Source organism: Camellia sinensis, chromosome 4 (genome assembly GCF_055761805.1).
Source record: "Camellia sinensis isolate YWXY chromosome 4, ASM5576180v1, whole genome shotgun sequence".
Taxonomy (NCBI): Eukaryota; Viridiplantae; Streptophyta; class Magnoliopsida; order Ericales; family Theaceae; genus Camellia; species Camellia sinensis.
The window spans coordinates 167,345,750-167,372,951 of NC_138964.1; the positions used below are offsets into that span (position 1 = coordinate 167,345,750).

The 27,202-nt window shown below is 42.8% G+C and overlaps 1 protein-coding gene across 1 annotated transcript; it reads right to left on the reverse strand.

Moving 5' to 3' along the window:
* Positions 1-3,139: 3,139 nt before the first annotated feature.
* On the reverse strand, positions 3,140-5,190 carry LOC145824204 (uncharacterized). The gene is made up of 3 exons (XM_082923823.1): positions 4,588-5,190; positions 3,551-3,721; positions 3,140-3,466 (listed from the first exon to the last, which is right to left on the reverse strand). The coding sequence occupies exons 1-3, from the start codon at positions 5,188-5,190 to the stop codon at positions 3,140-3,142; spliced, it is 1,101 nt and encodes a 366-aa protein (XP_082779949.1).
* Positions 5,191-27,202: the final 22,012 nt, after the last annotated feature.

The following is a 27,202-nucleotide window of genomic DNA, read 5'->3' on the forward strand; positions in this document are numbered from 1 at the left end:
AATTTTTTGATTTTCATTTTTTTTTTTTTTTTGTCTTTGACACTGTTTTTGTTGGAACAAATTGTCTTGAACTCTTCGGGTCTTCAAAATTTAGGGATGATCTTTTCTATCTAGGACAAAAATTTGGTGCTTCAAGACGTGTTACTAAGTAGCTTTCCTAAAGACAATTTTTGCACCCACCAAAAGGTGTACAAGGGGTTACAGCAAATTTACCTCCATGATACAATGAAGCCTGATCTAAGGATCAAATCTACCGGCATCTGCACTGACGACAGTAGATCAGAATACTCTTGATATAATCAAGAAAACCAAGACACTGATAATCAAATCTACAGAACTTGATTACCAATAAGAAAAGTAGAAACTCGCTCAAGAAACTCTTGATTGAAAACTCTAAATCAAGAGGGAGAAAGAGAGAGAGCGAGAGAGAGAGGGAGAGAGAATTGCAGGAATGAATTCTGAATTTTTGGATGGAATGAAATGGCTGATTTCGCAGCCTATTTATAGGCCTTGATGCACCTGATCGAATGGTCATGGCCCTTGATCACATCTGATCAGATCTGACCATTGGATCGACGATCGACGGTGTAGATAATTCTCACACTGAATAGACGCCTTGACTAATCACACCAGATCACGATCGAGTTCCATCTCATCCGTACGATCGCCCACATCTCTAATCAACAACTATGATCAACCCGCTCTAGATTGGACACACAACCGTTTGATCGGTTTGTTGACTCATCGGCAACAGACGACACCTCACTGCCACATGGAACTGACTGTATTCCACGTCACCCATGCCACGTTGGATCCATGTCATCGTTCCAAATAGAAAAGTTCCCTCATAGCGCCGATTCGTCTATGCCAAGTGCAAAGTGCGCCATCAAACGCCACACAGCCCACTGCCCATGCCACATACGCGCGCGCATGCATGTGCAGATTCTAAAAAGCACCATCCTTGCGATATGGATGCATGCACATTAACTTTCACCTCACAATTCCATATTCAAAGGAATATTCCATGTAGTACTTTATTAAGTGCTCCATGTTTTCCTCTCTTTCCGATGTGGGACAAAGCCCCAAGCTTATTTCATGCTTTCCAAAGAAAAACATTGAAGGTTTTTGAAAACACCCAAAAATAAATTATAAATTTGAAAACCCATTTTGAAAATTCCCCAACATTCCCTGACCATTTTCAAAATATTATATGATGATTCTTGGTTCACTTGGCAACCTTATGTATAGGTGAAGATATCTTACGATTTGAATCATTCACTTAGTGAAGACATCTAAAAGTTAGTCAAGATGGCATAGTAGACTTGTCTTTGAACTAGTGATCTTATTCGACTAACCGGACATGTCTCACGCACAGTACATGTTACTTTAAGTATTCAAACAAACCGACACGTGGATTGGCCTTGTGTCTATATTCTGTTTCATGAGCGCTCTAGAGTCAAGCCCTTGGACTCATAAGAAGTGGCACCACCTCCTACACTCACATAGATAAGCTTACTAAGAGTACCCTTGTAATTTACAGTACCCTAACAACTCAGTTGTAAGTTTATTAAGAGTTTGCTAACTCATCCTCTTCTTTTCACATTACAGGTACCAAGTACTTCAACCTTGGGATGAAAATGAAACAAAACCAAGTGCTTGCAATCACGACATATGGTGTACTTGGGCTCATTGAACTCAAGACTTGATGTTTCTTCAAGCGTTGAGTCGAGTTTCCACCATGAGTGATTATGTTAAGTAGGCTTAAAGCTCATCCCCAATGATGTTTTCCACACCAAATCCTTTACAAGTTCCTTTGTTAAGGGGTCAGCCAAGTTTTCACTTGACTTTACCTAACTAATGGTAATCACACCTTTTGTGATTAACTGCCTAACACAGCTATGTCTCAATCCTATATGCCTAGACTTTCCATTATAGACATGGCTATAGGCCTGTGATAGAGTTGCTTCACTATCACAATGCAAAGATATTGGTGGCATAGGTTTTGGCCATATCGTAATCTCTAACAAGAGATTCCTTAGCCACTCTCCCTCTTTGCTACAAGAAGCCAATGCTACAAACTCTGATGCCATGGTTGAGTCTATTATGCATGTTTGCTTCTTAGAACCCAGAAGATAACTCCTCCTCCAAGAATATAAATCCAACCACTTGTGGACGAGTGATCTTCACGGTAAGTTATCCAACTAGCATCCGTGAATCCTTTCAGCACTACTGGATAGCAATTATGGACTATTTCATAGTCTATTGTTTTCCTCAAGTACCTAAGTACTCGGATAATAGCATGCCAATGCACACTACTGGGATTACTAGTGTATCTACTAACTTTTCCCACTGCAAAAGTAATATCAGGTCTAGTGCAAGTCATGGCATACATCAGGCTACCTATTACTCTTGAGTATTCTAGCTGATCAATAGCTCTTCCAGTATTATGATACAATTTAAAATTTGAATCAAAAGGTATAGACATGGGTGTACAATTATATTGATTAAATTTCTTAAGAATTTTCTTAATATAGTGCGACTGAGTTAGAATCAAATTATTGTCCTCTCGTTTGATCCTAATACCCAGAATTACATCAGTCAAGCCCATGTCTTTTATACTAAAGCTAGACGACAATAAACTTTTAGTACTTTTAATGACATCATTGGTAGTACCAAAAATAAGCATGTCATCTACATATAGACATATGATTACACCTTTATTTCCAGTAAACTTACTGTACACACACTTATCAGATTCATGTATCCTAAAACCATTTGACATTATTACTGTGTCAAATTTCTCATGCCACTGTTTTGGATCTTGTTTTAATCCATACAGTGACTTCACGAGTTTACACACTTTGTGCTCTTGACCCTGTATAACAAATCCTTCCGGTTGTTACATGTAAATTTCCTCATCTAACTCTCTATTTAAGAAAGCGATCTTAACATCCATTTGATGGATTTCCAACTTATAGATTGAGGCTAAGGCAATCAACACTCGAATGGTGGCGATTCTAGCCACAGAAACATATGTATCAAAATAATCGATACCCTTCTTTTGAGTAAAACCCTTAGCAAGTAATCTTGCTTTGAAATTGTCAATTGTGCCACCAACTTTCATTTTCCTTTTGAAAATTCATTTACAACCAATTGGTTTGGATCCAGGTGGCAAATCAGCAAATATCCAGGTATTGTTACCTATGATAGAATCCATCTCATCGTTTATTACTTCTTTCCAAAAAGCAATATCTTGAGACTTCATAGCCTCCTCAAGGGTTAATGGATCTGAATCCATATTCAAAGAAATTATTGTTTGCTTATAATAAGCTTTCCTAGTTCCTTCTACAAGGTAAATAATGAAATCAAGGCCAAATGACTTCTCAGTCCTAGCCCTCTTACTCCTCCTTAGCTCAATAGGCTCATTAGGTTCATTAGGCTCAATGGGTTCATGTCGTTCACTTTCCTTTGTAGACATCAACGGAGTTGATTCATTTTCTTAATTAGAATCCAACCTTGGAATGGTTATGAAACTATTCTCATAAAATACCGCATCACGTGATTCAATGAAGGTATTTGTTTCCACTGAACCATTGGGCTCTACTACCAGAAACCTATATGCTTTGCTATATATAGCATAGCCAAAGAATATGCATTCAATTCCCTTTTCACCTAATTTCTTCCTTTTAGGTTCAGGCAATCTGACTATTGTTCTACTGCCCTATGTTTTCAAATAACCAAGATTAGGTTTCTTGTTTTTCCAAAGTTCATAAGGAGTAACATTTCTTCCCTTTAGAAGAATTTTATTGAGTATGTGACAGGCAGTGAGCAAAGCTTCACCCCAAAAACCAGAACTTAAACTGGAGTAAGAAAGCATAGCATTAATCATTTCTGTTAATGTCCTATTCTTTCTTTCAGCTACTCTATTTTGTTGTAGTGTGTAGGGTGCAGACTTCTCATGAATAATACTAACATTTTCACAATATTTTGGAAAATGGTATTCATCGCCTCTATAAGACCTAAGTCTCTTTATTTTGACATTACACTGATTTTCTGGTTCTGTCTTAAAAATCTTCAATTTATCAAGCACCTCATCTTTTGAATGTAAAAGATAGATATGACAGTACTTAGAAAAATCATCAATGAATGTTACAAAATATTTCTTACCACCTCTAGTGGGGGTACTATGTATGTCACATACATCACTATGCACAAGTTCAAGCATAGATATGCTTTTATCTACTTTAGGAAATTGAATGCAAGTAATTTTTGATTGCACACAAAATGTACATTTTTCAAACATACCAATGTCATACTTAGGAATTAAATCTAAATTAACCATATCATGCATTTTCCTAGTATTAACCTGACCTAAACGAGCATGCCATTAAGAAAGAGAATCAACAATATAAGCAGAAGTAGATGTATTATTAATAACGTTAAGTTTGAACATTCCTTAATAGATGTAGGCCTTCCCAATAAAAATTCCACCCTTAGACAGGACAAATTTGTTTGATTCAAATACTAGCTTGAAACCATGCTTATTAAGCAGGCTTCCAGATACAAGGTTTTTCCTGACATAGGTACATGATAAACATCATTAAGACTTAAGACTTTTCCAGATATAAACTGTAGATCCACCATCCATTTGCCTTTGATAACAACAGTTGAAGAGTTGCCCATGTAGAGAACTGTTCCATCACTCACTTGTTCATAAGTAGTGAAACGGCTCTTGTCATTGCAGACGTGCCTTATTGCTCCTGAGTCAATCCACCAGTCACCAGCATCTTCGAGCATGTTCACCTCGGAAATAACAGGCACGAACTTATTCTTAGCATTTGATGCTTCTGGTTTCTTCTTGTATGACCAGCATTCATTTCTGAAATGCCCTGGCTTGCCACAGTGCCAGTAAGCGCCTTTCGGCTTCTTAGCATTTTTCTCGGGTTGGGGTTCACGTTTATGCTTATTTTTGTTGAACCTCTTACCATCATCCACTATGTGAATCTTGGAAGTCTGAGTTGATTGGTTTTCTTTACTTTCAACAAGTCTTAACTCTTCCTCAACTTGGAGGTGTTGATCCAATTCCTCTAAAGTTATATCTTCTTTTTTATGTTTCAGAGTTTTCTTAAAATCCTTCCAAGAAGATGGCAGTTTCTCTATTATAGACGAAACTACAATAAATTCATCCATGTTCATATTCTTTTGTCAAAACTAACTCAGAATATGTTGGATCTCATGGAATTGTCCCATAATGGGCTTTGTATCAATCATAGTAAAACGCATAAAATTACTAACAAGAAATTTCTTACTGGTGGCATCCTCGATGAGGTACTTTGACCGTAGTATGTTCCAGAGTTGCTTTGTTGTTTCCAAATGTTGATACACATCGAATAGAGAGTCTGACAGTGCGTTCAAAATGTGCCCTCAGCAAATGTAGTCGTCATTCTCCCATTTGGTTCTGGCACGGGTTTACTCCATAGTCTCATCTTCTTGCTCCACCGGATAGGGGGTAGGCAGCACATAGACCACTTTGAGAGTGGTGAGCAAAAAGTGCATCTTCTTTTGCTAGTGACGGAAATTGCCGCCATCAAACTGGTCAAGCTTCATGAAATCTTGAGTCATTTTCTGAATAGACATTGCCATATCTAAATATTGTCTTTAGATTGTTGGAACAAATTCTCTTGAACTCTTCAGTGGGTGGTCTTCGGGGTCTTCAAAACTTGGCGATAGGAGTGCAACTCCGGCAGGTTTGGTCTGGTTGGGAGGTTGTCCAAGCCCAGCCCAAGTTGTACCGAGACCTGCCCAGGTTCGCCTAGGCCCAAATTGTAACCCAAGGTTGCCTATCCAAGCCTGACCTGAGTTAAACCCAAATTGCCCGAATTATCCGAATTGTAAATAATTTTTATTTTTTTTTAGGTGCAACTATTTTATTAAATTATTAAAATTTGACTCTATTTACCTTTTTTTTATATAGAAAATCATTAATACCATCAAAACAAATAATTTATATAATGTAAGAGAGATGCCACTATAGTAGTTCTTGCAATTTATGAATGAAAATAAATAAATAAAAAATAGTATGATTTTATATTATTTGTGTATATAATATATATTCAATATGATTTAATAATCAAAATTACTTTAATATCATGTAATGACTAATAATTTATATATATTTTTTATTTTTTATATATCCATATATGTATAATTCGAGTTTCGGATTGCTCGGGTTGTTCGACATCTTTGCCCAAGACCGTACCGAATTTGAAAATATCTTGTCCAAGTCCTAAAAAAATTCGGACTGGGTTCGGGTTGCTCGGGTTAAGCCCGTCCAAGTTGCACCCCTACTTGGCGATGATCTTTCTATGTAGGACAGAAATTTGGTGCTTCAAGATACATTACTAAGTCACTTTCCTAAAGATAATATTTGCACCCACCAAAAGGTGTGCAGGGGGTTACAGTAAATTTTCCTTTAGGATACAATGAAGCCTGATCTAAGGATCAAATCTACCGGCGTCTGCACTGATGACAGTAGATCAGAATACTCTTGATATAATCAAGAAAACCAAGACACTGATAATCAAATCTGCAGAACTTGATTACCAGTAAGAAAAGTAGAACTTGATCCAACGGTCAGATCGTAATCAGATCTGACCATTGGATCGACGATCTACGATACAGATAATTCTCATACCGAATAAACACCTTGACTAATCACACCTGATCACGATCGGGTGCTATCTCATCCATATGATTGCATGCATCTCTAATCAACGGCTATGATCAACCCGCTCTAGATCGGACACACAACCGTTTAATCGGTTTGTTGACTCATCGCCAATGGACGACACGTTACTACCACGTGGAGCTGACTGTATTTCACGTCACCCATGCCACGTTGGATCCACGTCATCGCTCTAACCTATCCGATACAAATAGGAAAGCGCCCTCATGGCGCTGTAGACACCCCATTTTGACCGTCCATAAGACTCAGGCACTTAGTTCGATACACTTGATGATAAAAGTTTAATTGTATGCTTTGAATTCATAGCGATTTGGATTCAGTCTGGCTCTCGAAATAACCTCAAATCGTCAACATTTACCTTGTTTGAATATCTGGGTCTCATTTTTTGACCTTTTGCCACCCTGAGCTGAGTTTGAACCAAAAAACAAGGAAGGGCATACATGCCCGGCTGTGCCTCAATGAAGGCCGGCCGTGGCTATGAATGGCCAGCCGGGCCTTGGTGGCGAGAAACACTATTTTGGGCGGAAGACTACCAGCTATCTATTTTTGAAGATATTAATGATATTTTCTTTGTTACAGATATTTATGATATTTCTGGCTCAAATTCTATAAAAACAAAACTGTGTTATTGTTTTGGGGGTTGAACAAAATTTAGAAAGCCTATATACACCTTGAGAGTTCCTCTCTCATCCTTCTTCCATGGCAAGCAACCTTTGAGCTAACCTAGCTCCCTTGTGTCATCTCCATACACCATACACAACCTTGTCTCACCATCTTAGAGCCTTGGTTGATCTTTGAGAAGCATAATTCAAGCTTGAGAGTGGGTTGAGACTAAGCTTGGATCATAATCAAAAGCTAACTTATTTGCAAGGTATAAGGTTTTTTATTTTCCTTCTTGCTTTCATATCTTTCACTTCCTACCTAATTCTTATTGTTTTGTGTTGCTTTGAGTCTATTCTAAGTGTTTAAGATTGGGTTTGAAAAGCTACCGAAAGAGTAGAGAGAGTTTACACTCTTTCTATATCTTTACCTATAGCTTAAACCTTTCTTTTACACTCTTTTTCTTTGCTCCTTGCACTGATTTTCAGAGTTAAAAAAATGGCTAAAAATTATGTTTTGAGGTTTCAAAAGTGGAGGGGTTAGCCACCCCTCCTTGTTCTTGCTTACTAGCCTTGTTCCCCTTCTTCGTTGTTTAGTTTTTTTAGGCTCTTTTCATTAACTTTGAGCCTCTGTTTTTCATCTAATACGGGTTGTTTGAGGGCTTTCCTAAGTTGTTTAATTGGTTCAAGCTTCGGTTAATTCATTTGTTGTCTCATAAGTTTGCATACATAACATGTTACATATTGTTCTAAGCTTTTCTTCAATTTATTTCTATGTCTAAAAGTCTAATTTTAACAATCAATCCACCATCCATCTCTTTCATTCTTAAGAATGATTTCAACCGATTGAGGTTGCTCAAAATATGTAAGAAAGACTCCTACTTAATGGCTTAATCTTTTTGGAGATTCATTGTTAACGGTATAGTCTCTCTATCATGCTTTAGAAGAACCTCTCGTTGGACATTACTTCTTGTTTAGAGGAATTTAATATCACCATCGACAAATGGACTAAAGAATGGCAAGGCATCATAAAATTAGCTTAAAACTTGGAACAACCCATATAAAGAAAATGGTTAGAATCGCTTGAACTTGGCTGGACGTTATGCCAAGTTCCTTGTGTCAAGAGTCGTCACATGCTAATTCATGGCATTTTGATGATACTTGAAGCGTTGCAACCTACTTCTTTGAGCTCACTCTATGACAAGAGGGAGGGGTGGTCTTATTCATTGCATTCATTGACTTTTGTCCAAACTTGTATTCGAAATCATCAAGCAATCAACTTGCTCGTTGATGGTTTTGGGACCAACTTCATCCTTCTCTCGACCCTCACCATGACAGAGAAGAAAAGATGGGACAAATAAAGCTTGAGAACACTCTGTCTGCATTGGTTCACCATAGAACACAAAAACAGAGTTTTGCACCAAATTAAGTCACGGCTGGCCATCTTTAGACCCGGCCGGCCATCACTGATGCATGACTGGCCCTCAGTGTGTGGCCAGTAGTGTAGTTTTACAAAAAACAAAGGCAGTGGTTGAAGGTGAAACATAGTTGGCTTGGACAGACAGAGTAGCTCTCAAGCGCTGTGCATGCAACCTTCATCCATCTTCACTTACGCCTTTGTCGAACGCAATTAATTATTTCATTAGTGTTATAATTATCATAATTGTAAATTAATCTTATAGTAATTATTATTGTTGTAGCCATTGCTTATTGATAATTGGTATAGCTAGTTAAATTGTTGTAATAAAGTAGTTAATTAGCTTGGTTAAGTTAATTATTATTCATTCACCCAGTTTTGTAATAGTTAGTTAATTCGGACTTTCGAACATTAATTCGCACCTTCCTGCGTGAGGGATCAAATGTTATAATAATGTGTATGTCTTCCAACCCCACGTCTTTTTCCCTTTTATTTAATCGCTTACGATGGTTAGTTTAGAACTTCACGTTTCATTACCATTCTCATGTTTTGCATTCATTTATCTTGCATGCATCTAAGATTTGGCTCATCATACTGACCAAATATTTAAATTCATTTCTTAAATACGTGATTTATCACATGTCTTGAATAGGATCATATACCATGCTCATAGCCGAGCTTATTGAAAATTGCATAAACGTGTGCGTCGCATTTAGTCATGCTGCATTAATCGGGAGCATGCATATTTTCTAATTATTTTGCTTTGTTTTGGCTCAGAGTACTAGGTGAGCTTTTGCGTCTTAGCATCTTGCATCAAGTGTTTGTGTTGTCATATCTACCATGCTTGCCATGAGGCTAAGTGCTTAAATGATATAATTGTTTGAATGCCTGTGGACGAAGGCTAATTGCTTGAGTTGCGGTAGTTTGATTAAGGTTCCATTTTAAGCCCACTTTTTCAAATGGCAAATTCACAAAAACATTTCAAAACAAAAAATGAGTGTAGACACCCCATTTTTGACCGACCTTAAGACTCAGACATCATCGATTGAGCGCTCGGTGATTGCGTATGCTGTGCTTGTTTCGAGGTTTTGGAGTTTTCGGCTGAGTGCCTTGCCTCCGGGCCTCTAAACTCTTTGTGTTTTGGCTCGATTTGCAGACCAAGCCTTGTTTTCCTTGCCTGAGGGAAGGAGAGGTCTTGTAGACCACTCTTTTGTGGTCGTAGACCACTTTTCCCGCTTGGAGACTAGTTTCTGGTTTTTGGAGCCTTCGGCCGCGCGCCTTGTCTCGGGACCGCTTAACGTTCTCCATTTGGCGTAGTTTTTAAACCACACCTTGTTGCCTTGGCCTAGTGGGCCACTGTGGTCTGGGAGACCACTTTTGTGGTCGTAAACCACTTTTGGTGCTCGTAGACTAGTTTTCGGATCTCCCGGCTGAGCGCCTTGCCTCCCGGACTTTCGTCTTGCATCCGTTTTGGTTTGTTTTTGGTACAAACCTTGTTTCCCTTGTTTGGAAGATGGTGCAAGGGTGGGAGACCAGTTCTTTCCCTTGGAGACCACTTTTTTTCCCGCCAGCCAGTTTTCTGGTCAGGAAACTGGTTTTCTTGGTCTTTGGGCCACCTTTTCTGGTCGGCCACCACACCACCACCCTGGTCTCATGCTGCAGACCACCACTCTCACCTTGCCGACCACTTTTTTCCTTGGCCGACCACTTCCACTGGTCGGCCGACCAGTAGAAGTAAGTGGTCGGCTACTTTTCACCAGCTTCCTAAAGATGTTTTCTTTATAGCTAGCACAGCTAAAAGGCACCAAAACCATCCTCGATACACGTGTATGGAGGGATGGCCTTGGACCCTTAGCTTCTTCAAGAAGCTTGAGCTTTTGTTCTCTATAAGAAAGAGGCTCCCCCTCCCTCCTCCAGGTTCAGAAAAAGTTCCTTGAGCTATACATATAATCTATATCTATACATTTGGATTTCTCTCTTGTTTTGTGCCTTAAAGTGTTATTTCTTCATACTTTAACACACAAACACACACTCAAACACCATCCTTTTGTTGTTGAGGTGCTTAGGAGCTGGTTTTGAGGTTTTTGGTTTGGTTTAAGCTTGGAAAACTTGCTGGAGTTGCAATTTTGAAGGTGGTCTTCAAGGGGCCTTTAACTCCTTAAACCCTCATTCTTGCTTAAGCTTTTAGACCTATTTGCATGCTGATCTAAGCTTAACTTTCTACTACAAAAAGTTTTGATTTTTGGTCCTTAAAATGTTTGTTTAAGGTCACTTTTGTGTTGGGGGTTGTCTATCCCCACTTAGGCCTTGTTTGGCCTTGCTTTTGTGCCTTCTTTTTAAGCTTTTAGGACCACCTTGTTTTGGCCTTCTCACCGCTGAAACTCAGAGGAATTTCAATGGTGGAAGTGGTGTTTTGAGGTCCCAAATAGGAGAGGGTCATCCCCTCTCCTTGTGTCTTCAATACTTGTTTCATTAGCCTAATGTGTGAGCATGTTTGTTAAGCTTATGTTGGCCATATCTTGGCATGTATTTGAGCTTATTTTTCTATGGCATACCACTATTTTTACTTGGTTTTGTCACTCCATGCATGCCTAATACACTTGTAGTGTAAATCTCATAAACTAGTCTTGTATGCTTCATGAGGTAGCATGTCATTCTAGCTTGTTTTGTTTCCATTTCAGCATGTTTTTGGTGATGTTTTGCCATGTCATACCTCTGTTAAGGTTTGGTTTCGTTGGTCCTTGCATGCTCCATGCACTTGTAGTGCATTTCCATGAACTAGCCTAATGTGTATCATGCTTTTGGCTTAACTCTAAAAAGCTTTTGTCCATGTTTTAGCATGCTCTAGCTCTGATTTGTGTTGTTTTGGTCATGCATGCCATGTTTTGTATAGCTATCATGCATTCTAGCTTGTTAGCTTTGTGCATCAAGTCCACTAGCATGCATTACTTGGACTATTTGAATGATTTGGCATCATTTATAATGTGATTTCAGTCCATGTTTCATGATCATGCACTTGCATTTTTTACTTTTTCAATGCATTGGTGGGTTTCCCTCTTTATGCCTTAACATAGGTCATTACGTATGCCTTCATGCCTAAGCTTGCGAGCCATCATTTCAATGTGTTTTTGGGATTATTTTGCCATGATATAACTCCAATTTTTGTTGGTTAAGTCATCTCATGCTTGGTCTTAATAGGTGTAGTGTAATCCACCTTATTTGCCTTGCATTCATCATGCCTTATCCCCTTCATGCCAGCTTGTTTTGGCTTCCTTCCATACATGTTTTAGTATCATTTTGACATGTTCTAGGACTGTTTTGGGTTGCCTTTGTCATATGCTTCATGCTTTGTATAGCTGTAATGCAATTAGCCTTGCTAACTTTGTGTTTTGATGATTCATGCATGCTATCTTTGAGCTATTTAGATGATTTGGCATCATTTAATACTTCATTTCAGAGCTTATAGCATGACTATGTTCCAACTTCTTTCATGCTTTGAATGCCTTTGAGCATTGTGCATTGTTGCCTTATAGTGGTCTACCATGTATGCCATCTTGCCTAGGTCCTTGAGCCTTTATCTTAGCATATTTTGGTCTTTGTTTAGGCCTAATTAAGCTCTGTCCATGGTTGGTTCATGCACTTGTGCCATGTATTGCATGCCCACCCCCTTGTAGTCCTCTTTACTAGCTTCATGCTTTAAGGACCTTTGCATGCCATGCTTGCTTTGTTTGAATGATTTGGCATCATTTCATACCTTATTTCAGTGCATTTAGTTTTGTCACACTTCCATGTTTATCACTCCTTGAGCACCCTTGAGGGTTGTGCTCTTAGGCCTACTTGATAGGCCAAGGCATGTGCATGTTTGCCTTGCCCTTTTGTGCCTTTGTTTTGGTGTTATGGGCACTGATTTGGGCATGGCTGAGGTCTGTCCACTTTTGGTTTAAGTCCATTTAGCATTGTGTATGCCATGTAGTTCATTGCATTGAGTATGCCATGTTGTTTGCATGTTGATTCATCGCATTATATATGCCATGTTCTTTGCATTGTGTATGCTTATATTGTATTGCATTGTGTATGCATGCCTGTGGAGAAGTGGTTTGAAAATACTCTTCTGATCTTGGGGGACACTAATGATCCTCTGCTAGTCATCTGAAAAGGAACAAACACTCCGGTCGGGGGTGCCGGAATTAGTACTCCGACGGGCAAGTCAGTATCTACACTCCGGATTACTTGTATTCTAAGTTAAGCATAATAGTTCTCACATACCTCTTTCTGGCTGATGTTTTTCTATTTATATATTTTCTTTCTTGAGCCTCGGGGCTGGGCCCACCTTTAGTTCGCCATTCGGCTTCTTTTAAAGCAAACTACTTTTCACTCGGCCCCTTACCCAACCGGCCTTTTGACGGAATAGGGTTGGATTTGAAATTGCGGGACGAAGCCGAATACTATATTTATATTTCAACTCTCCAAGTTCAGCCATTCAGCCTCTTTACAATCCCCATTATTTGGCCCCCACAATTGCCCTCCAAGCACTCCACTAATGACAGTTGGTTGGAGTGTTTGGTTTCGAACTCGAAAAGTCAAGGCCGAAATTCGGCGGCTGACCTCATTCCATTACAGATGTTTGAGCACACGCTTCTCGGTCATCATTTCAACTTCCCGCCCCTTCGTACACTTCTATTTATTATGATTTAAAATTTGGACGTCCTTTCAAATACATACACACTTTCAGATACTTGTCTCTGGACTTCCTTCCACATTATCTCTGCAACTTTCTTTCCTTCACTATCCTCTTCGTCTCTTGTAAGTTCTCTCCCTCTCTGCTCTAAATCATTTTTCCTTGGTTTGTTTTTGGTTTAGAATATACCTATAAACTGAAGAAAATGGCAAAATATTTGAAAGATCTCCTCTCTTTGGATCGAATTTCTGGCTTCCGACACCATTTTTCCATTCCTGATGACGTCCGTCTGTCTCTCGTGACAGACGACACCCTCGATATGGAGAGGGCTGATGAAACCACGATCGTCTTCCCTCTCTTATCAATCGCAGAGGGTGGTGTCCGATTTCCCCTTCACCCACTCCTTAGGGCTGTGCTCTGCCATTGGGGTCTAATTCCTTTCCAACCTAATGTCAACTTCTTTAGAATCATAATGGGAATTGTAGAGCTAAACTGTCGCCTTTGGATCAACCTCGGCATTCCTGCCATTTGGCATTGTTATGCCCTAGCCAAGTCTTCCGGTCGACACGGTCATTATTTTCTTAGGGCCAAGGACACCGACCATCAACTAGTGACTATGCTTTCCAGCTCTGGGAAGCGAGTCGATGACGGTATGGTCGTTGTCCAAGGCAACTGGGAATTCGGCGAAGGCGAGGATCGCCTTAATCCTATTCCTAAGCGGAGGGGCAAACCAGGTGGCCGTATAGCCTCTTGTGTTTATTTTTCCTTTGTTATATTTGTAAAGCCTCACTTTTGGGACCTAATGGTTTTGCTTGTGCAGGAAACGATTTGAAGAAAGTTTCGATCTCGACCGACGACGCCGTTCTTTCAGAGATAAAAGTCGCGTTGAAATACTTCGGCCATCCAAGCCTTCAGAAACAAGGGAGGGCAGCCCATATTCTGCTTAAATACGAGCCGACGTACACGACTTTCTCAGTAGCAGAAAACATCCCGATTCCAAGGGGCGAGGAGTTTCCAACGGCTCTTATTTTGACAAACTTCAAAAACTTGCGCCAAATTGGCATCGAAGGATCCGACTCGGAGCGTGCGAAAGTTGAGGTCGCTGAAGAATCTAGCCAATCCGAGGCCGAAGTAGACGAGGCTTTAAAGGTAGCCTTTGAAGAAGCCGGTCTCAATTCAGCTAACCCTTCATCCATCTTGGGTCGAGGGGAAGTTTACGACGACGTCTTTATCGGACTAGAAGATCTTCCTGGCGCGTAACCTGAAGATATGGCCTGGTTGTCACTCACACAACTCGCCAAAAAGGCAAACACCGAGCGAATGGCCGCGCGGCGGAGAGCAGAGGCCAATCAATCCGAGGTGCCGCCCGTCGCAGATGTTGAGCCACCCGTGCCTTTTATTGAGGAGACGGTTCAAATACGAGATACTGAGTCGGAGCCGATCGTACTGGCAAATGAGGAGGCTGAACGACAGGTGGAGAAACATCCTGCTGAGGTTGAGGCCGACTCTGGAGAAGAGCCCGCTGACAAATGGCCGCATTTAGAGGAGTTAGAAACAGTTGTGCCTTTTGTGGTTCAGCCAAAGATAAGAAATATGCTGATCTCCTCTGACGCGTCGGCTATAAAAGACCCAGCCGTTGCACTGAGTATGGCTTCATCAGTTTCATTGCCGTCTGACAAGGCGACTTTTCGCTCGAAGCCAGACATTTTAGCACTAGTGTTGGCCGCTCAGTCGGCTCTTCTGGTAAAAATATATTTTTGGATTTAATCTCTTTTCCCTTCTATGCATATATTTTTGGGTTTAATCTCCTGTTTTGCAGACAGTCGGAAGGATAGCCGAGATAGGCCGACACCAGCACGACGCCCTCGAACAAATTGGCCATTTACAAACCGAAGTTGAGGGCCAAAGGAGCCGGGCCGAGTTCGAAACTATAAGGGCGAAAATGGAAGCTGCAAGGGCCGAGGCCGAGTTGGAGAGGGCCAGAAATGCGGACCAACTCAGATTGGCTGCCGAGCAAAGGGCGGACGCGAGCGAAGCTGCGCTCAAGGTAGCCCAAGAGGCAATCGCCAAACTTGAGGTGGACTTGGCAGAATCGAAAGCGGCAAAGGAAGTTGCTGATTCTGAAGTTTCGACGGCGTATGAAGCCGGGCAAGGAGCTGCCCTCAATAATTATGTGCAAGAAGTCCCCAAATTCGAGAATCAGGATTCAAACACGGCTGGCTCAAAGCCCTTGCTGCTGCTAATGTGACATTGGCTATGCCAATTCCATACAAGCAAGTGGATGTTGAGCCGCCGGAGTCTGACTCCGAGGATTGATCAGGGCAACAATAGTTTTTGTTTACAGCTTTTGTTTAGTTTTTTATGTATGGCTACAAGTTTTAAGTTTTCTGTAGGCATTTCCCTGCAAATTTGTAGCCTTTTGTTTAGTAGTTTTCATATATAAAATGGCTACAATTTGTGTCCAATTTACTTAATGAAAATTCCTTTTGCACTTTGCTATTATTTGAGCTAAATTATGTTATTGGATCAGTCATTCATGTATACTTGCCGACTAGATAATTAGGCAATTTTAACTTCAAAAAATGGTTGCGGCACATGTCGATCGGCATGAGGCCTAGATATTTGGCCGGTTAGATTAACAAATCTGCCCTTGCCCCAGCCAATGCATGAACTCCAAGACATTCACGTATAATTGCCGTTTAGATTTTTAGGCAATTTTAAATCCAAAACGCCAAAAATTAGTATATGGAGTGGCTGTGGCACATATCGATCGGCATGGGGCCTAAATTCTTGGCCGGTAAGATTAATAAATCTGCCCTTGCCTCAGCTAGTGCATGAACTCTAAGACATTCACATATAATTGCCGTTTAGATGATTAGGCAATTTTAAATCCAAAAAGCCGAAAATTAGTACATAGAGTGGCTGTGGCACATATCGATCGGCATGAGGCCTAGATGCTTAGCCGATTAGATTAATAAATCTGCCCTTGCCCCAGCCAGTGCATGAACTCCAAGACATTCAGGTATAATTGCCATTTAGGCAATTTTAACTCCAAAAAGCCGAAAATTAGTACATGGAGTGGCTGTGGCACATATCGATTGGCATGGGGACTAGATGCTTGGCCGGTTAGATTAATAAATATGCCCTTGCCCTAGCCAGTGCATGAACTCCAAGACATTCAGGTATAATTACCGTTTAGGCAATTTTAACTCCAAAAAGCCGAAAATTAGTACATGGAGTGGCTGTGGCACATATCGATTGGCATGGGGCCTAGATGCTTGGCCGGTTAGATTAATAAATCTGCCCTTGCCCCAGCCAGTGCATAAACTCCAAGACATTGAGGTATAATTTCCGTTTAGATGATTAGGCAATTTTAACCCCAAAAAGCCAAAAATTAGTACATGAAGTGGTTGTGGCACATATCGATCGGCATTTGTCTTTTGGAGTTTAGCGTTAATGAAATCCCCTCGGGGTCGCTGCAAGCATTAGAAATAAATGGGATGGACTCTTCGCGCCAGTAACTTCACTTACTATGTTCAGACTCAATTTAAAACAATTTGTTGCATGGGGTTAGATAAGTGCGAATGTCAAATAGAGTTTTCTTCAACAGCAGAGGAGAAGCGCGAACTTTGGCTGAGCTTGATACTGCAATGAATCGCAGCAGCGAACCCAACCGCGCGGGAGGTAGGGCGTCCAAAGAACTGGAGAAACGTCAGCCTCCAAGTCGTCGAAGCAGATCACCCCGAAAGGAGAAACAGCAACGAGGAAGTTCTCCGTGACCAAGAAATGAGGCCGACATGGCGCCGCGACCGTTGAGTTTTGCAGTTTTCGTGGGGAATAAACTGATGATGGATGCGGACTCCATTACCAAGGACCTAGGTATGGTAGTCGAGTTTGCTCGATAGATTTTTTCACTGGAGGTCCAGCAGTCGATGGTTAGTCGACAGGATTTCGATGTATTTTGAGAGGGCATCCACGGGGCGGTGAAAGGGCTGTATACCGCCTATAAAGTCAGCATGCGCCTGCGCGCTGCACGATGTGAAATACAGAAGAAGGAGGAAAGAATCTGCAGTTTGGAGACTCACGCAGAGAAGGCCAAGCGTGAGCTCAGGGAGCTTAGGAAAGCTCAAACCACTGAGCCGCGTGCGGTAGGTCAATCCAACCCGATTGTGGAGGAGAGGGTGACTTAACGGCTATTGAGTCATGCCATCGCCGACCGAGACATAGCAAGCATGTTCGCCGTAGAGAATGCGAGGACCATGGGTTACGAACAAGGCTTCCATGCCGGCCGGAAGGTCGGCATCGACAAAACCAAAGAGAAACTTGCGGAGGAGGTCTTCCGATGCGAGAACCAGGGATTTAGGCACGGTTGGATCGAGGCACTTCAGTCTGCGGAGACTCTCCATACAAAGGGTGTTGATTCGGCATTGCCGCTGTACCAGCGTGATCATTTTCCCTTTTTTGCTTTTGAAGTCGAAAAGAGTGACGATGAGGGAGACGCCGGATAAAAACACATTGTGATGCTAAAAACGCAGATTGCGTTAAAAACTATGTAATCATTGGCTGATTGAATAAAATGTTTTGTTTTCAATGTTCGTGTTTCTTTATAATTTTTGTTTGACAAACATATGTTTGCATGTTTTGTGCTTTATTGCAAGAATGTTTGAATAAATGTGTTTTAGATGATTGGATAGACATTGACCGTCTGGAGTTCATTTCAAATGTATATATGCCTTAATGTGCAAACGGCTTTTGCCGGCTCATCATAATGGAGCGCTCTTCATTAAATATTTATTCAGCATGTGTTACACACGGCCCTGGCAATAAATCCGGAGGCTTTATCAGCCCAAAGACGTCATGCGCCGATGAGGCTCCGAATCTGGAGACTGGCCAATCGTGATATCCACGAAGGGCGCTCCGAATCCGGAGGCTTTATCGGCCCATCGTGATATCCATGAAGGGCGCTCCGAATCTGGAGGATTTATAGGCCCAAAGACGTCATACGCCGATGGGGCTCCGAATCTGGAGACTTTTTAGCCAATCGTGATATCCACGAAAGACGCTCTGAATCCGAAGGCTTTATCAGCCCAAAGACGTCAAGCGTCGATAGGGCTCCGAATTCGGAGACTTTTCGGCCAATCGTGATATCCACAAAGGGCGCTTCGAATTCGAAGGCTTTATCAGCCCAAAGATGTCATGTGCCGATGGGGCTCCGAATCCGGAGACTGGCCAATCGTGTTATCCACGAAGGGCACTCTGAATCCAGAGGCTTTATCGGCCCAAAGACGTCATGCGCTGATGGGGCTCCGAATCCGAAGACTTTTTAGCCAATCGCGGTATCCACAAAGGGCGCTCCGAATCCGGAAGCTTTATCGGCCCAAAGACGTCATCCGCCGATGGGGCTCCGAATCTGTAGACTTTTTGGCCAATCGTGATATCTACGAAGGGCGCTCCAAATCCAGAGGCTTTATCGGCCCAAAGACGTCATCCGCCGATGGGGCTTTGAATCCGGAGACTTTTTGGCCAATCGTGATATCCACGAAGGGCGCTCCGAATCTAGAGGCTTTGTCGGCCCAAAGACGTCATTCGCCGATGGGGCTCCGAATCTAGAGACTTTATTTGGCCAATCGTGATATCCACAACAGGCGCTCCGAATTCGAAGGCTTTATCGGCCCAAAGACGTTATTCGCCAATGGGGCTTCGAATCCGGAGACTTTATTTGGCCAATCGTGATATCCACGAAAGGCGCTCCGAATCCGGAGGCTTTATTTGGAACACTTTTGAACTAGATTTGGCAGTGAGTAAACAATGATCTTTGCATTATAAAAGTGGTGCACGTACACGTTAAACCATTCAGAACTAGTATCATTCCCCACAAGTCGGGTTTAATGATAGAATTTTCGTAAGTGCGTTGAATTCTAAGGCCGTAGGAGGCTCCTTCCAGACATTTCTTTAAACCGATACGCCCTTACCCCTGCGATCGAATCGACCTGATAGGGGCCGTCCCAGTTGGGGCCCAATTTTCCGTCAGCCGGTTTCCTGGCCATCGGAAGTATTTTCTTCAGGACCAACTCTCTTGGTTTATAGCGGCGAAGCTGAACACATTGATTGTACGGCTTGGCAAGCTGTTGCTGGTATCGTGCCATGGAGGCGAGGGCACAGTCTCTTCATTCTTCAATCAAAATCAAATCCAAAGCCAACATCATGTCGTTTCGGCCCATATCAAAAATTTGCGTTTTCAAGGTTGGATGGCCGATCTCCAGGGGTATGATCGCCTGAGTACCAAAACATAAAGCAAACGGCGTTTCTCCAGTGGATCACCTCGACGTAGTTCGATGTGCCCACAATACACTCGGTAATTCTTCGACCCATTTGCCCTTAGCTATCTCTAGCCTCTTTTTGATGCCGTCCAAGATGGATTTGTTAGAGGCTTCTGCCTGACCATTGCTCTGGGGGTAAGCCGGCGTGGAAAAGTAAGGCCAGATACCATACTTGTGGCATAGCTCCCGGTAGACACCACAATCAAACTAGGTGCCGTTGTCTGAGATAAGAGCTCTTGGAATGCCGAATCGTGTTATGATATTTCTCCACACAAAGCGCTTGACATCAGCATCTCGAATGTGCGTTAATGCCGCCGCTTCAACCCATTTTGTGAAATAGTCTGTGGCGACGATCAAGTATCACTTGTTGCCCGGGGCCCTCGGCAATGGTCCTACGATATCAAGCCCCCACTAGGCAAACAACCAGGGACTGGTGATAGAGCTCAACTCTTCAGCAGGCAGATGGGTTAATAGGGAAAACTTCTGGCACCATTCACATTTTTTCGCATAACATTCGGCATCAGATCTTATTGTTGGCCAATAATACCCCTGTGTTATAGCTTGATGGGCCAAAGAACGCCCGCCAGAATGTGCGCCGCAGCTGCCTTCATGTATTTCGGCTAGAAGCTCTTCAACTTTGTTCGGATGCACGCATTCTAGGTATGGGCCAGAAAAGGACTTTTTGTAAAGCTTTCCTTACGGATCCAAGTAGTAACACAGGGCTTTGTTTCGCAACTTGTGCGCTTCTTTCTTGTCCTCTGGAAGCTGTTCGGAAGACAAGAATTCGGCGATGGGATCCAACCAACTCGGTCCAGATTCTATAACATTGACCTGGACTTCCTTCGAAGGGCCAATGCTCGGCTCCGGGATGAAACCTACTTCGATGGTCCGTTTAATCTCTGAATTAATGGCGGAGGCTAGGCAAGCAAGGGCATCTGCATGTGTGTTCTGATCACGTGTTATCTGGTTCAATTCATGATGGTCAAATTTTTCCAGCAAGGAGTTGGTCGTTTTCATGTAAGCCGCCATACGGTCGTTTCTTGCCATGTACTCCCCCTTTAGCTGATTGATCACCAGTTTTGAATCACAAAATACAAGCAAACGCCGAGCACCCAAAAGATGTGCATTCCGCAAACCGGCTAGAAGGGCTTCGTATTCGGCCTTGTTATTTGATGCTTCGAAGCTGAGCTTGACGGCCTGCTCAATTATTGTGCTGTCGGGAGCCATGATTACAACTCTGGCTCTGCTGCCCCGCTGATTGGATGATCCATCACAATACAACTGCCAAATGTCCCCAACATAAATTCTCTAGTTCAGCTCCGGTCGAATCTCATCGGACTTGAAATCGGCAAGACCCCCAGTGAATTCGACAACAAAGTCGACAAGCACCTGTCCCTTGATTGAGGTTCTAGGTAGAAACTGAATGTCGTACTAGCTGAGTTCAAGAGCCCACTTTGAAACACGTCTTGATGCTTCTGCACTTCGTAGTACTGATCGGAGAGGAAAATCTGTTAGCACCCCAATGCTATGTCCCTAGAAGTAATGCATCAGTTTTCTTGCCGCCATGACTAGGGCTAGGATAAGTTTTTCCAGCGGAAGGTAGTGTGTTTCGGCATCAACCATTGCCTTGCTCACATAATACACTGGTCGCTGCTCCTCTAACTCTTCCTTTATTAGTATGGTACTGACGGCCCTGTCGAAAACTGCCAGATACAAAATGAGCGGGTCTCCAGCAACAGGTGTTGTCAAGAGTGGTACTGAGCAGAGGTAGGTCTTGAGGCCGTTGAAAGCGGCTTCGCATTCGGTGGACCATTCAAAAGCCTTGCCTTGCCGTAGTGTATGAAAGAATTGTCGGCAGTGATCTGTGGACCGACTGATGAACCTGTTGAGTGCGGCGGCCATCCCCATTAACTTCTAAACTTCCTTGACCAATCGAGGGGAGCCGAGTTCTAGGATTGCTGTGATTTGCCTTGGGTTGGCTTCGATTCCTCGGTGGTTGACAATGTACCCCAAGAATATGCCAGAGCCGATCCCAAACGCACATTTGGAAGCGCTCAGCTTCATTCTATATTTGCATAGAATGCCGAATGTCTCTTTCAGATCGGCTATATGATTCTGCTCTTCCTTGGACTTGACCACCATATCGTCAATGTACACTTCCATAGTATGGCTAAGTTGTTCCTTGAACATGGCGGTGACCAGTCTTTGATAGGTTGCCCCTGCATTCTTCAACCCAAAAGTCATGACCTTGTAGCAGTAGGTTCCTCTTGGGGTGAGGAATGCAATTTTGTCCTGGTCCTCTGGATGCATGGCGATTTGATAGTAGCCTCTGTAAGCATCGAGGAAGCTCATGCGTTGATGGCGTGCCGTCGCGTCTACAAGTTGGTCAATTCTGGGTAGGGAAAAACAATCCTTGGAGTAGGCTTTGTTCGGGTCTGTGAAATCGACGCACACTCGCCAAGTCCCATTTTTCTTCTGCCCCACCACTGCATTAGAGAGCCATGTAGGGTAGGTCACTTCCCTGATTGCCCTGGCGTCAAGCAGCCTGTCAACCTCTTTAACAACGGCGGCAGTGTGCTCTGTAGCTGACCGCCAGCTTTTCTGAATAATCGGCTTGCACTTAGGATCAACATTCAAACGGTGTTGTGAGATGGATGGATCTATACCCGGCATCTCATATGGAGTCCACGCAAAGACATTGAGGATGCTGAGCATGAAAGAGATTAGCTGTTGTCTGTCGGCCTGATTCAGGGATGCACCGACCATGAAGAATTTGTCTGGGCTTCCATCGATTTCAATTCGGTCTAAGCCTTCCGTGGCCTTTTCATTTGGGAGCCGCCCAACATCGTCGAGGCTCTCTTGATCTGGCACCTCAATAGAATTCACCTGCAACTCCTTTGGTGTTTTTTCAGCAAGGAGATAATATGCTTGTGCCGATTTCTAAGAGCCACGGATTTGCTCAATACCGCGTTCTGTCGGGAAGCGTAGCAATTGATGATAGGTGCTTGGTACAACCTGCATAGTATGCAACCAAGATCGCCCCATGATGAGATTATATGGCAATGGCAGCTTGATGACCAAGAATTCCACATCCACTGTTCAGGAGCCTGCTCGAACAGGTAGTAAGACCTTCCCCAACGGGTACTCTAGATTGGCGTTGAAGCTGAATAGTGGATACGGGGCCGGAGAGAGATTCGATTCAGAGAAACCGAGTTTGGTAAATGTCTTATAGTACATAACCTCCGATGTGCTCCCCGGATCAATGAGTACACGCTCAACTGTGAACCAGTTTACGCGTAACTCAATTACCAAGGGATCAATATGGGGCATTGTTACTCCGGCCAAATCTGAATTATCAAAAGTAATGCCCGCGACTTCATGGAGACGTTTAGCCGGAGTGAGTTGGTTTTGAGGGTCGGAGTTCGGCTGAATCGTATGCACCGCCGATGACATTAGCAGGCTGTATATCATGTGGATCACGCCGAGCGAAGGTGAATCCTGTCTTAAGGCTATTGCTTTGGTCGGGTTGCCTTTTCGGACGTACTGTTGTAGCCAGCCATCTTGTACCAATTCCTCCAAGTGATCCTTCAGTGCATAACAACTCTCAGTATCATGGCCATGGTCCTTGTGATACTCACACCGTCTATCCCGTCTTCTCGTGTCGGGAGGTCCCACCATTTTCGACGACCATTTGAAGAACGGAAGGTGTTAGATTTTGGACATAACCGCACTGATTGGCTTTGTCAATTCCGTATATTTCTTGTTAGCGCGCCTCGTGCGCCTGCTGTCAACTTGCAGTTGTTCACTTTCTTGGTGAGAGCATTGGTCGCTTGATCGGCTGGAATCCCGTCTCTTGTCTCGTTTGGCCCAATGCCATGGTTCAGGGCTTTGAGGTGGTACAGAATTTATTAGCCGAGAAATTTCTTCAGGAGCTGTCTTGTTGGCTGTGTTCCCGGCTTTAACCAGCAAAGCGTCATCTTCCACTTTGCCGTATTCTTCAACTTTTTTCATCAACGACCAGACCGTCTTGGGGGGTCTTCTAGTTAAAGAACTGCGGAGAGTGCTGTCAGGATGCAAACCCATTTTGAAGGCAGTGATGGCCATGGAGTCGTTGCAAGCGTCATCAACAAGATTAAAGCACTTCCAACAACGTGCCGAATACGCTCTTAGTGTTTCTCATGGCTGAATCTGCATTGCCCAGAGAGAGTCGGCTTGTTTCGGCTGGACCTCGTTGGTGATGAATCTGGCCCTGAAAGATTTCTGTAATTGATGGAAGTTTTTGATCGAAGTCGGCTCCAATTTATAATACCACCTGATAGCCAATGGTCCCAAACTGCTGGGAAATATTCGACACATAAGGGCCTCGTCATCTGTATGCAATGTCATGGCTTGCTTGTAGTGACAGATGTGATCGGTGGGGTCTGATTTTCCATCATAGAGAGTGAACGATGGAGCTTTGAACTTTTTGGATAGAACCGCCCTGGCGATCCGTCATACAAAGGGATCATGCTGGTCTTTTTCATCTGAGCTGTTTCTTCTGCGCTTATGCCTTATACGTGGACTCTCTTCAGAGGAACTGGAAGTTTCAAATCGCCCCTTCTTCTTGGGCTCCGGGGATAATGAGTCGGAGCTACTATCAGTGTCTTGTTGTTGGGCTCGAGATTGTCGACCACCTGCCCTCACAGGTCGTTCCAGGCCTTGGCATACAGCTTGTTTGGACTTCGCCACCTCCAAGGCCAAATCCTGGCGGAGACACTCGTTCTCTATGATCATGTTCTCCAACCTTTGTTCGTTTTGCTTTGCTTGTTCCATGATCGCTTGCATTGCTTCATGCTCTGGGGTCGAGGGTGAGGCGAAGTTCAAAGTGCGTCTTGCAGGGATAGTCTCCAGTCCAAGCATGTTTGTTGGAGTGAGGTCGTCTCTCTGCGTGGTTTCATCAGTGACTATCGGAGGGTCTTCTGTTATGCCCGCCATGGATGTGTTTGAGTATTCCCATAGACGGCGCCAATTGTGGAGAAGTGGTTTGGAAATACTCTTCTGATCCTAGGGAACGCTAATGATCCTCTGCTAGTCACCTGAAAAAGAACAAACACTCTGGTCGGGGGTGCCGAAATTAGCACTCCGACGGGCAAGCCAGTATCTACACTACGGATCACTTGTATTCTAAGTTAAGCATAATAATTCTCACATACCTCTTTCTGGCTGATGTTCTTCTATTTATATACTTTCTTTCTTCGGCCTCGGGACTGGGCCCACTTTTAGTTCGCCATTCAACTTCTTTTAAAGCAAACTGCTTTTCACTCGGCCCCTTACCCAACCGGCCTTTTGACCGAATAGGGTTGGATTTGAAATTGCGGGACGAAGCTGAATACTATATTTATATTCTAACTCTCCAAGTTCAGCCATTCAGCCTCTTTACGATCCCCATTATTCGGCCCCCACAATGCCATTAGCCTTGTTAGGTTGTTCATGTTGCATTGCGTGTTTGCATGCTTAAGTCATTTTGCATATTTGCATGCTTGTGTTGCATTGCATTTTTGCATGCTCCATGTTACATAGCATTGTGCATGCCATGTTATGTGTTGCATTGTGTTTGGAATATATGTTAGTCCAAACACGAGAAACGAGGGACGTTTCATACTTGAAATGATGAAATGTGCCTCAATTCTCAGTCGCCGACGCTCTTAATCATACATGATAGAGTTTTAGGCTTTATGTGTTTATTTGTGCATTCATTTCATATTGAATTGTGTAACTTCGCCTCTCAGCCATCACGCATTGAAATGCGCAATTGGTGGCCCGGGGGTCGAGAACCACACTTCCTTGAGCTTATGAAATGATAGGGAGGGTGGTTGTGCACACATATCTTACAAATACATTGCCATGCCCTTTCTTGCTCTCTGTTGCAGCAAATTGGAGAAGTGCAACCACAACTGGTCGGCCAGCCAGAAAAACTAGCTGGCTGACCACCTTTTTTGGTTTGTAACAACAAAAAGTGGTCGACAGGTGGTCTCCCACATCAACAACTGGTCGGCCACCCTCCTAAAGGTCCCCAAGGTGAGTTGGAAGCTTTCTGGAGCTTGGTGCAAGTCTGAGAGCAGTTGCAAACAGAGGCAAATTGGAGCATCGTGACGGATTTCCAAACGAGGCGACCGGGCATGCATGCATTCCTTTCCCTCTGAGGACATTGTTTTACTTCTTTACTTAGCTAATTTGCTTAGCTAGTTTGTGCTTTGGTTTGTACTTAATTAATTAATGCGCTTAGCTATTTGATTTGTTTTATAATATCTTAACTAGTTAACTAGGATTAGTTGATTAGTTTTGTGATTTAATAAGTAATTTAATTAGCTTAGATTAGCTAGTTAACTTCTTTTCGGATCCTCCGTCGAGAGGGCCAGTTGTTGTAATAAGCGTTCGTGTGTGTGATGCATGTCTTTCAACCCCCATTTCTTTCTCCCTTTTACTTAATCGCTTACGATGGTTAGTTTTAGGGCATATTTCGATTAGCATACCTTATGCTTTGCATGCATGCATCCATTCATCTGTATCGCATGCACTGGGCTCGGCGCATCATACTAACCAACATTGTATTTCAATACATTTACTTGAATACGTGTTCAACAGCATGTTATCAAGTTACATTTCACATGACATTCTAGAATAGCCGAGCCTATTTTAGTTGCATTTTTGCATATGTTGCATTAGCCATCTTAACATGAACTAGGACCATGCATGATTTCTAACTAGTTCTTTGTTTTGGCTCGGAGTACACTGTGAGTGTTTACGCTTTAGCATACTGCATGTGTGTTATTGACTGCAATGTTCAGCATGCTTGCCATGAGACTAACTGATTATTCGATATAACGGCCTGAATACCTGTGGGTGAAGGTTGGATTACTTGAATTGGAACAAATCATTAAACCCCCGATTTAGCCTACTTGCGAGTAGCAAACTCCAAATCATTTTCACAAATGAACATGCAATGTTTTGTTCCAAATTAGGCGATCTAGTGTATACTTGCATGCTGTGCGCATCACATAGTAAGATTAGCTAATTAACCAGAATAAGAGCACATGTGTTTTCAAAAACAAAATATCATGCTTAGTACAGGCCGATCTTTGATCGAGCGAGCGGGGGTGCTCATTGCATGACCTTCCCCTCTCGTACCCAGGTTCCCGAGCCGAGGCAACTTTGGTGATGACGGACACGTGGCCTTAGGCACGAGTCAGGGTTTCCTAAATTTTTTCCAAAATAAAATATTTAGGTGGCTACTCTATATCTGGCAAAGCAATCCATGTTTGGCACTTTTTTTATAAAAATCAGTTTTCCAAAACGATTTGCCGGATTTGGACTCTTTGGTGATTTATCGGTCTCACATTGCACTTTGTGAGATTTAGATTCAGAACCGTGACATTGAGTCCGAACTGTAGTAGCCTAAAGAAC

Bases quoted from the DNA above. Each gene is read 5' to 3' on its own strand.
- LOC145824204 (XM_082923823.1), bottom strand. From the start codon at position 5,190: ATGGATGAATTTATTGTAGTTTCGTCTATAATAGAGAAACTGCCATCT. The intron at 3,722-4,587 runs GTACCTATGTCA...TTGAAAACATAG, and splicing joins GTCTTAATGATGTTTATCAT to GGCAGTAGAACAATAGTCAG. The intron at 3,467-3,550 runs GTATTTTATGAG...ATGTCTACAAAG, and splicing joins TCATTGAATCACGTGATGCG to GAAAGTGAACGACATGAACC.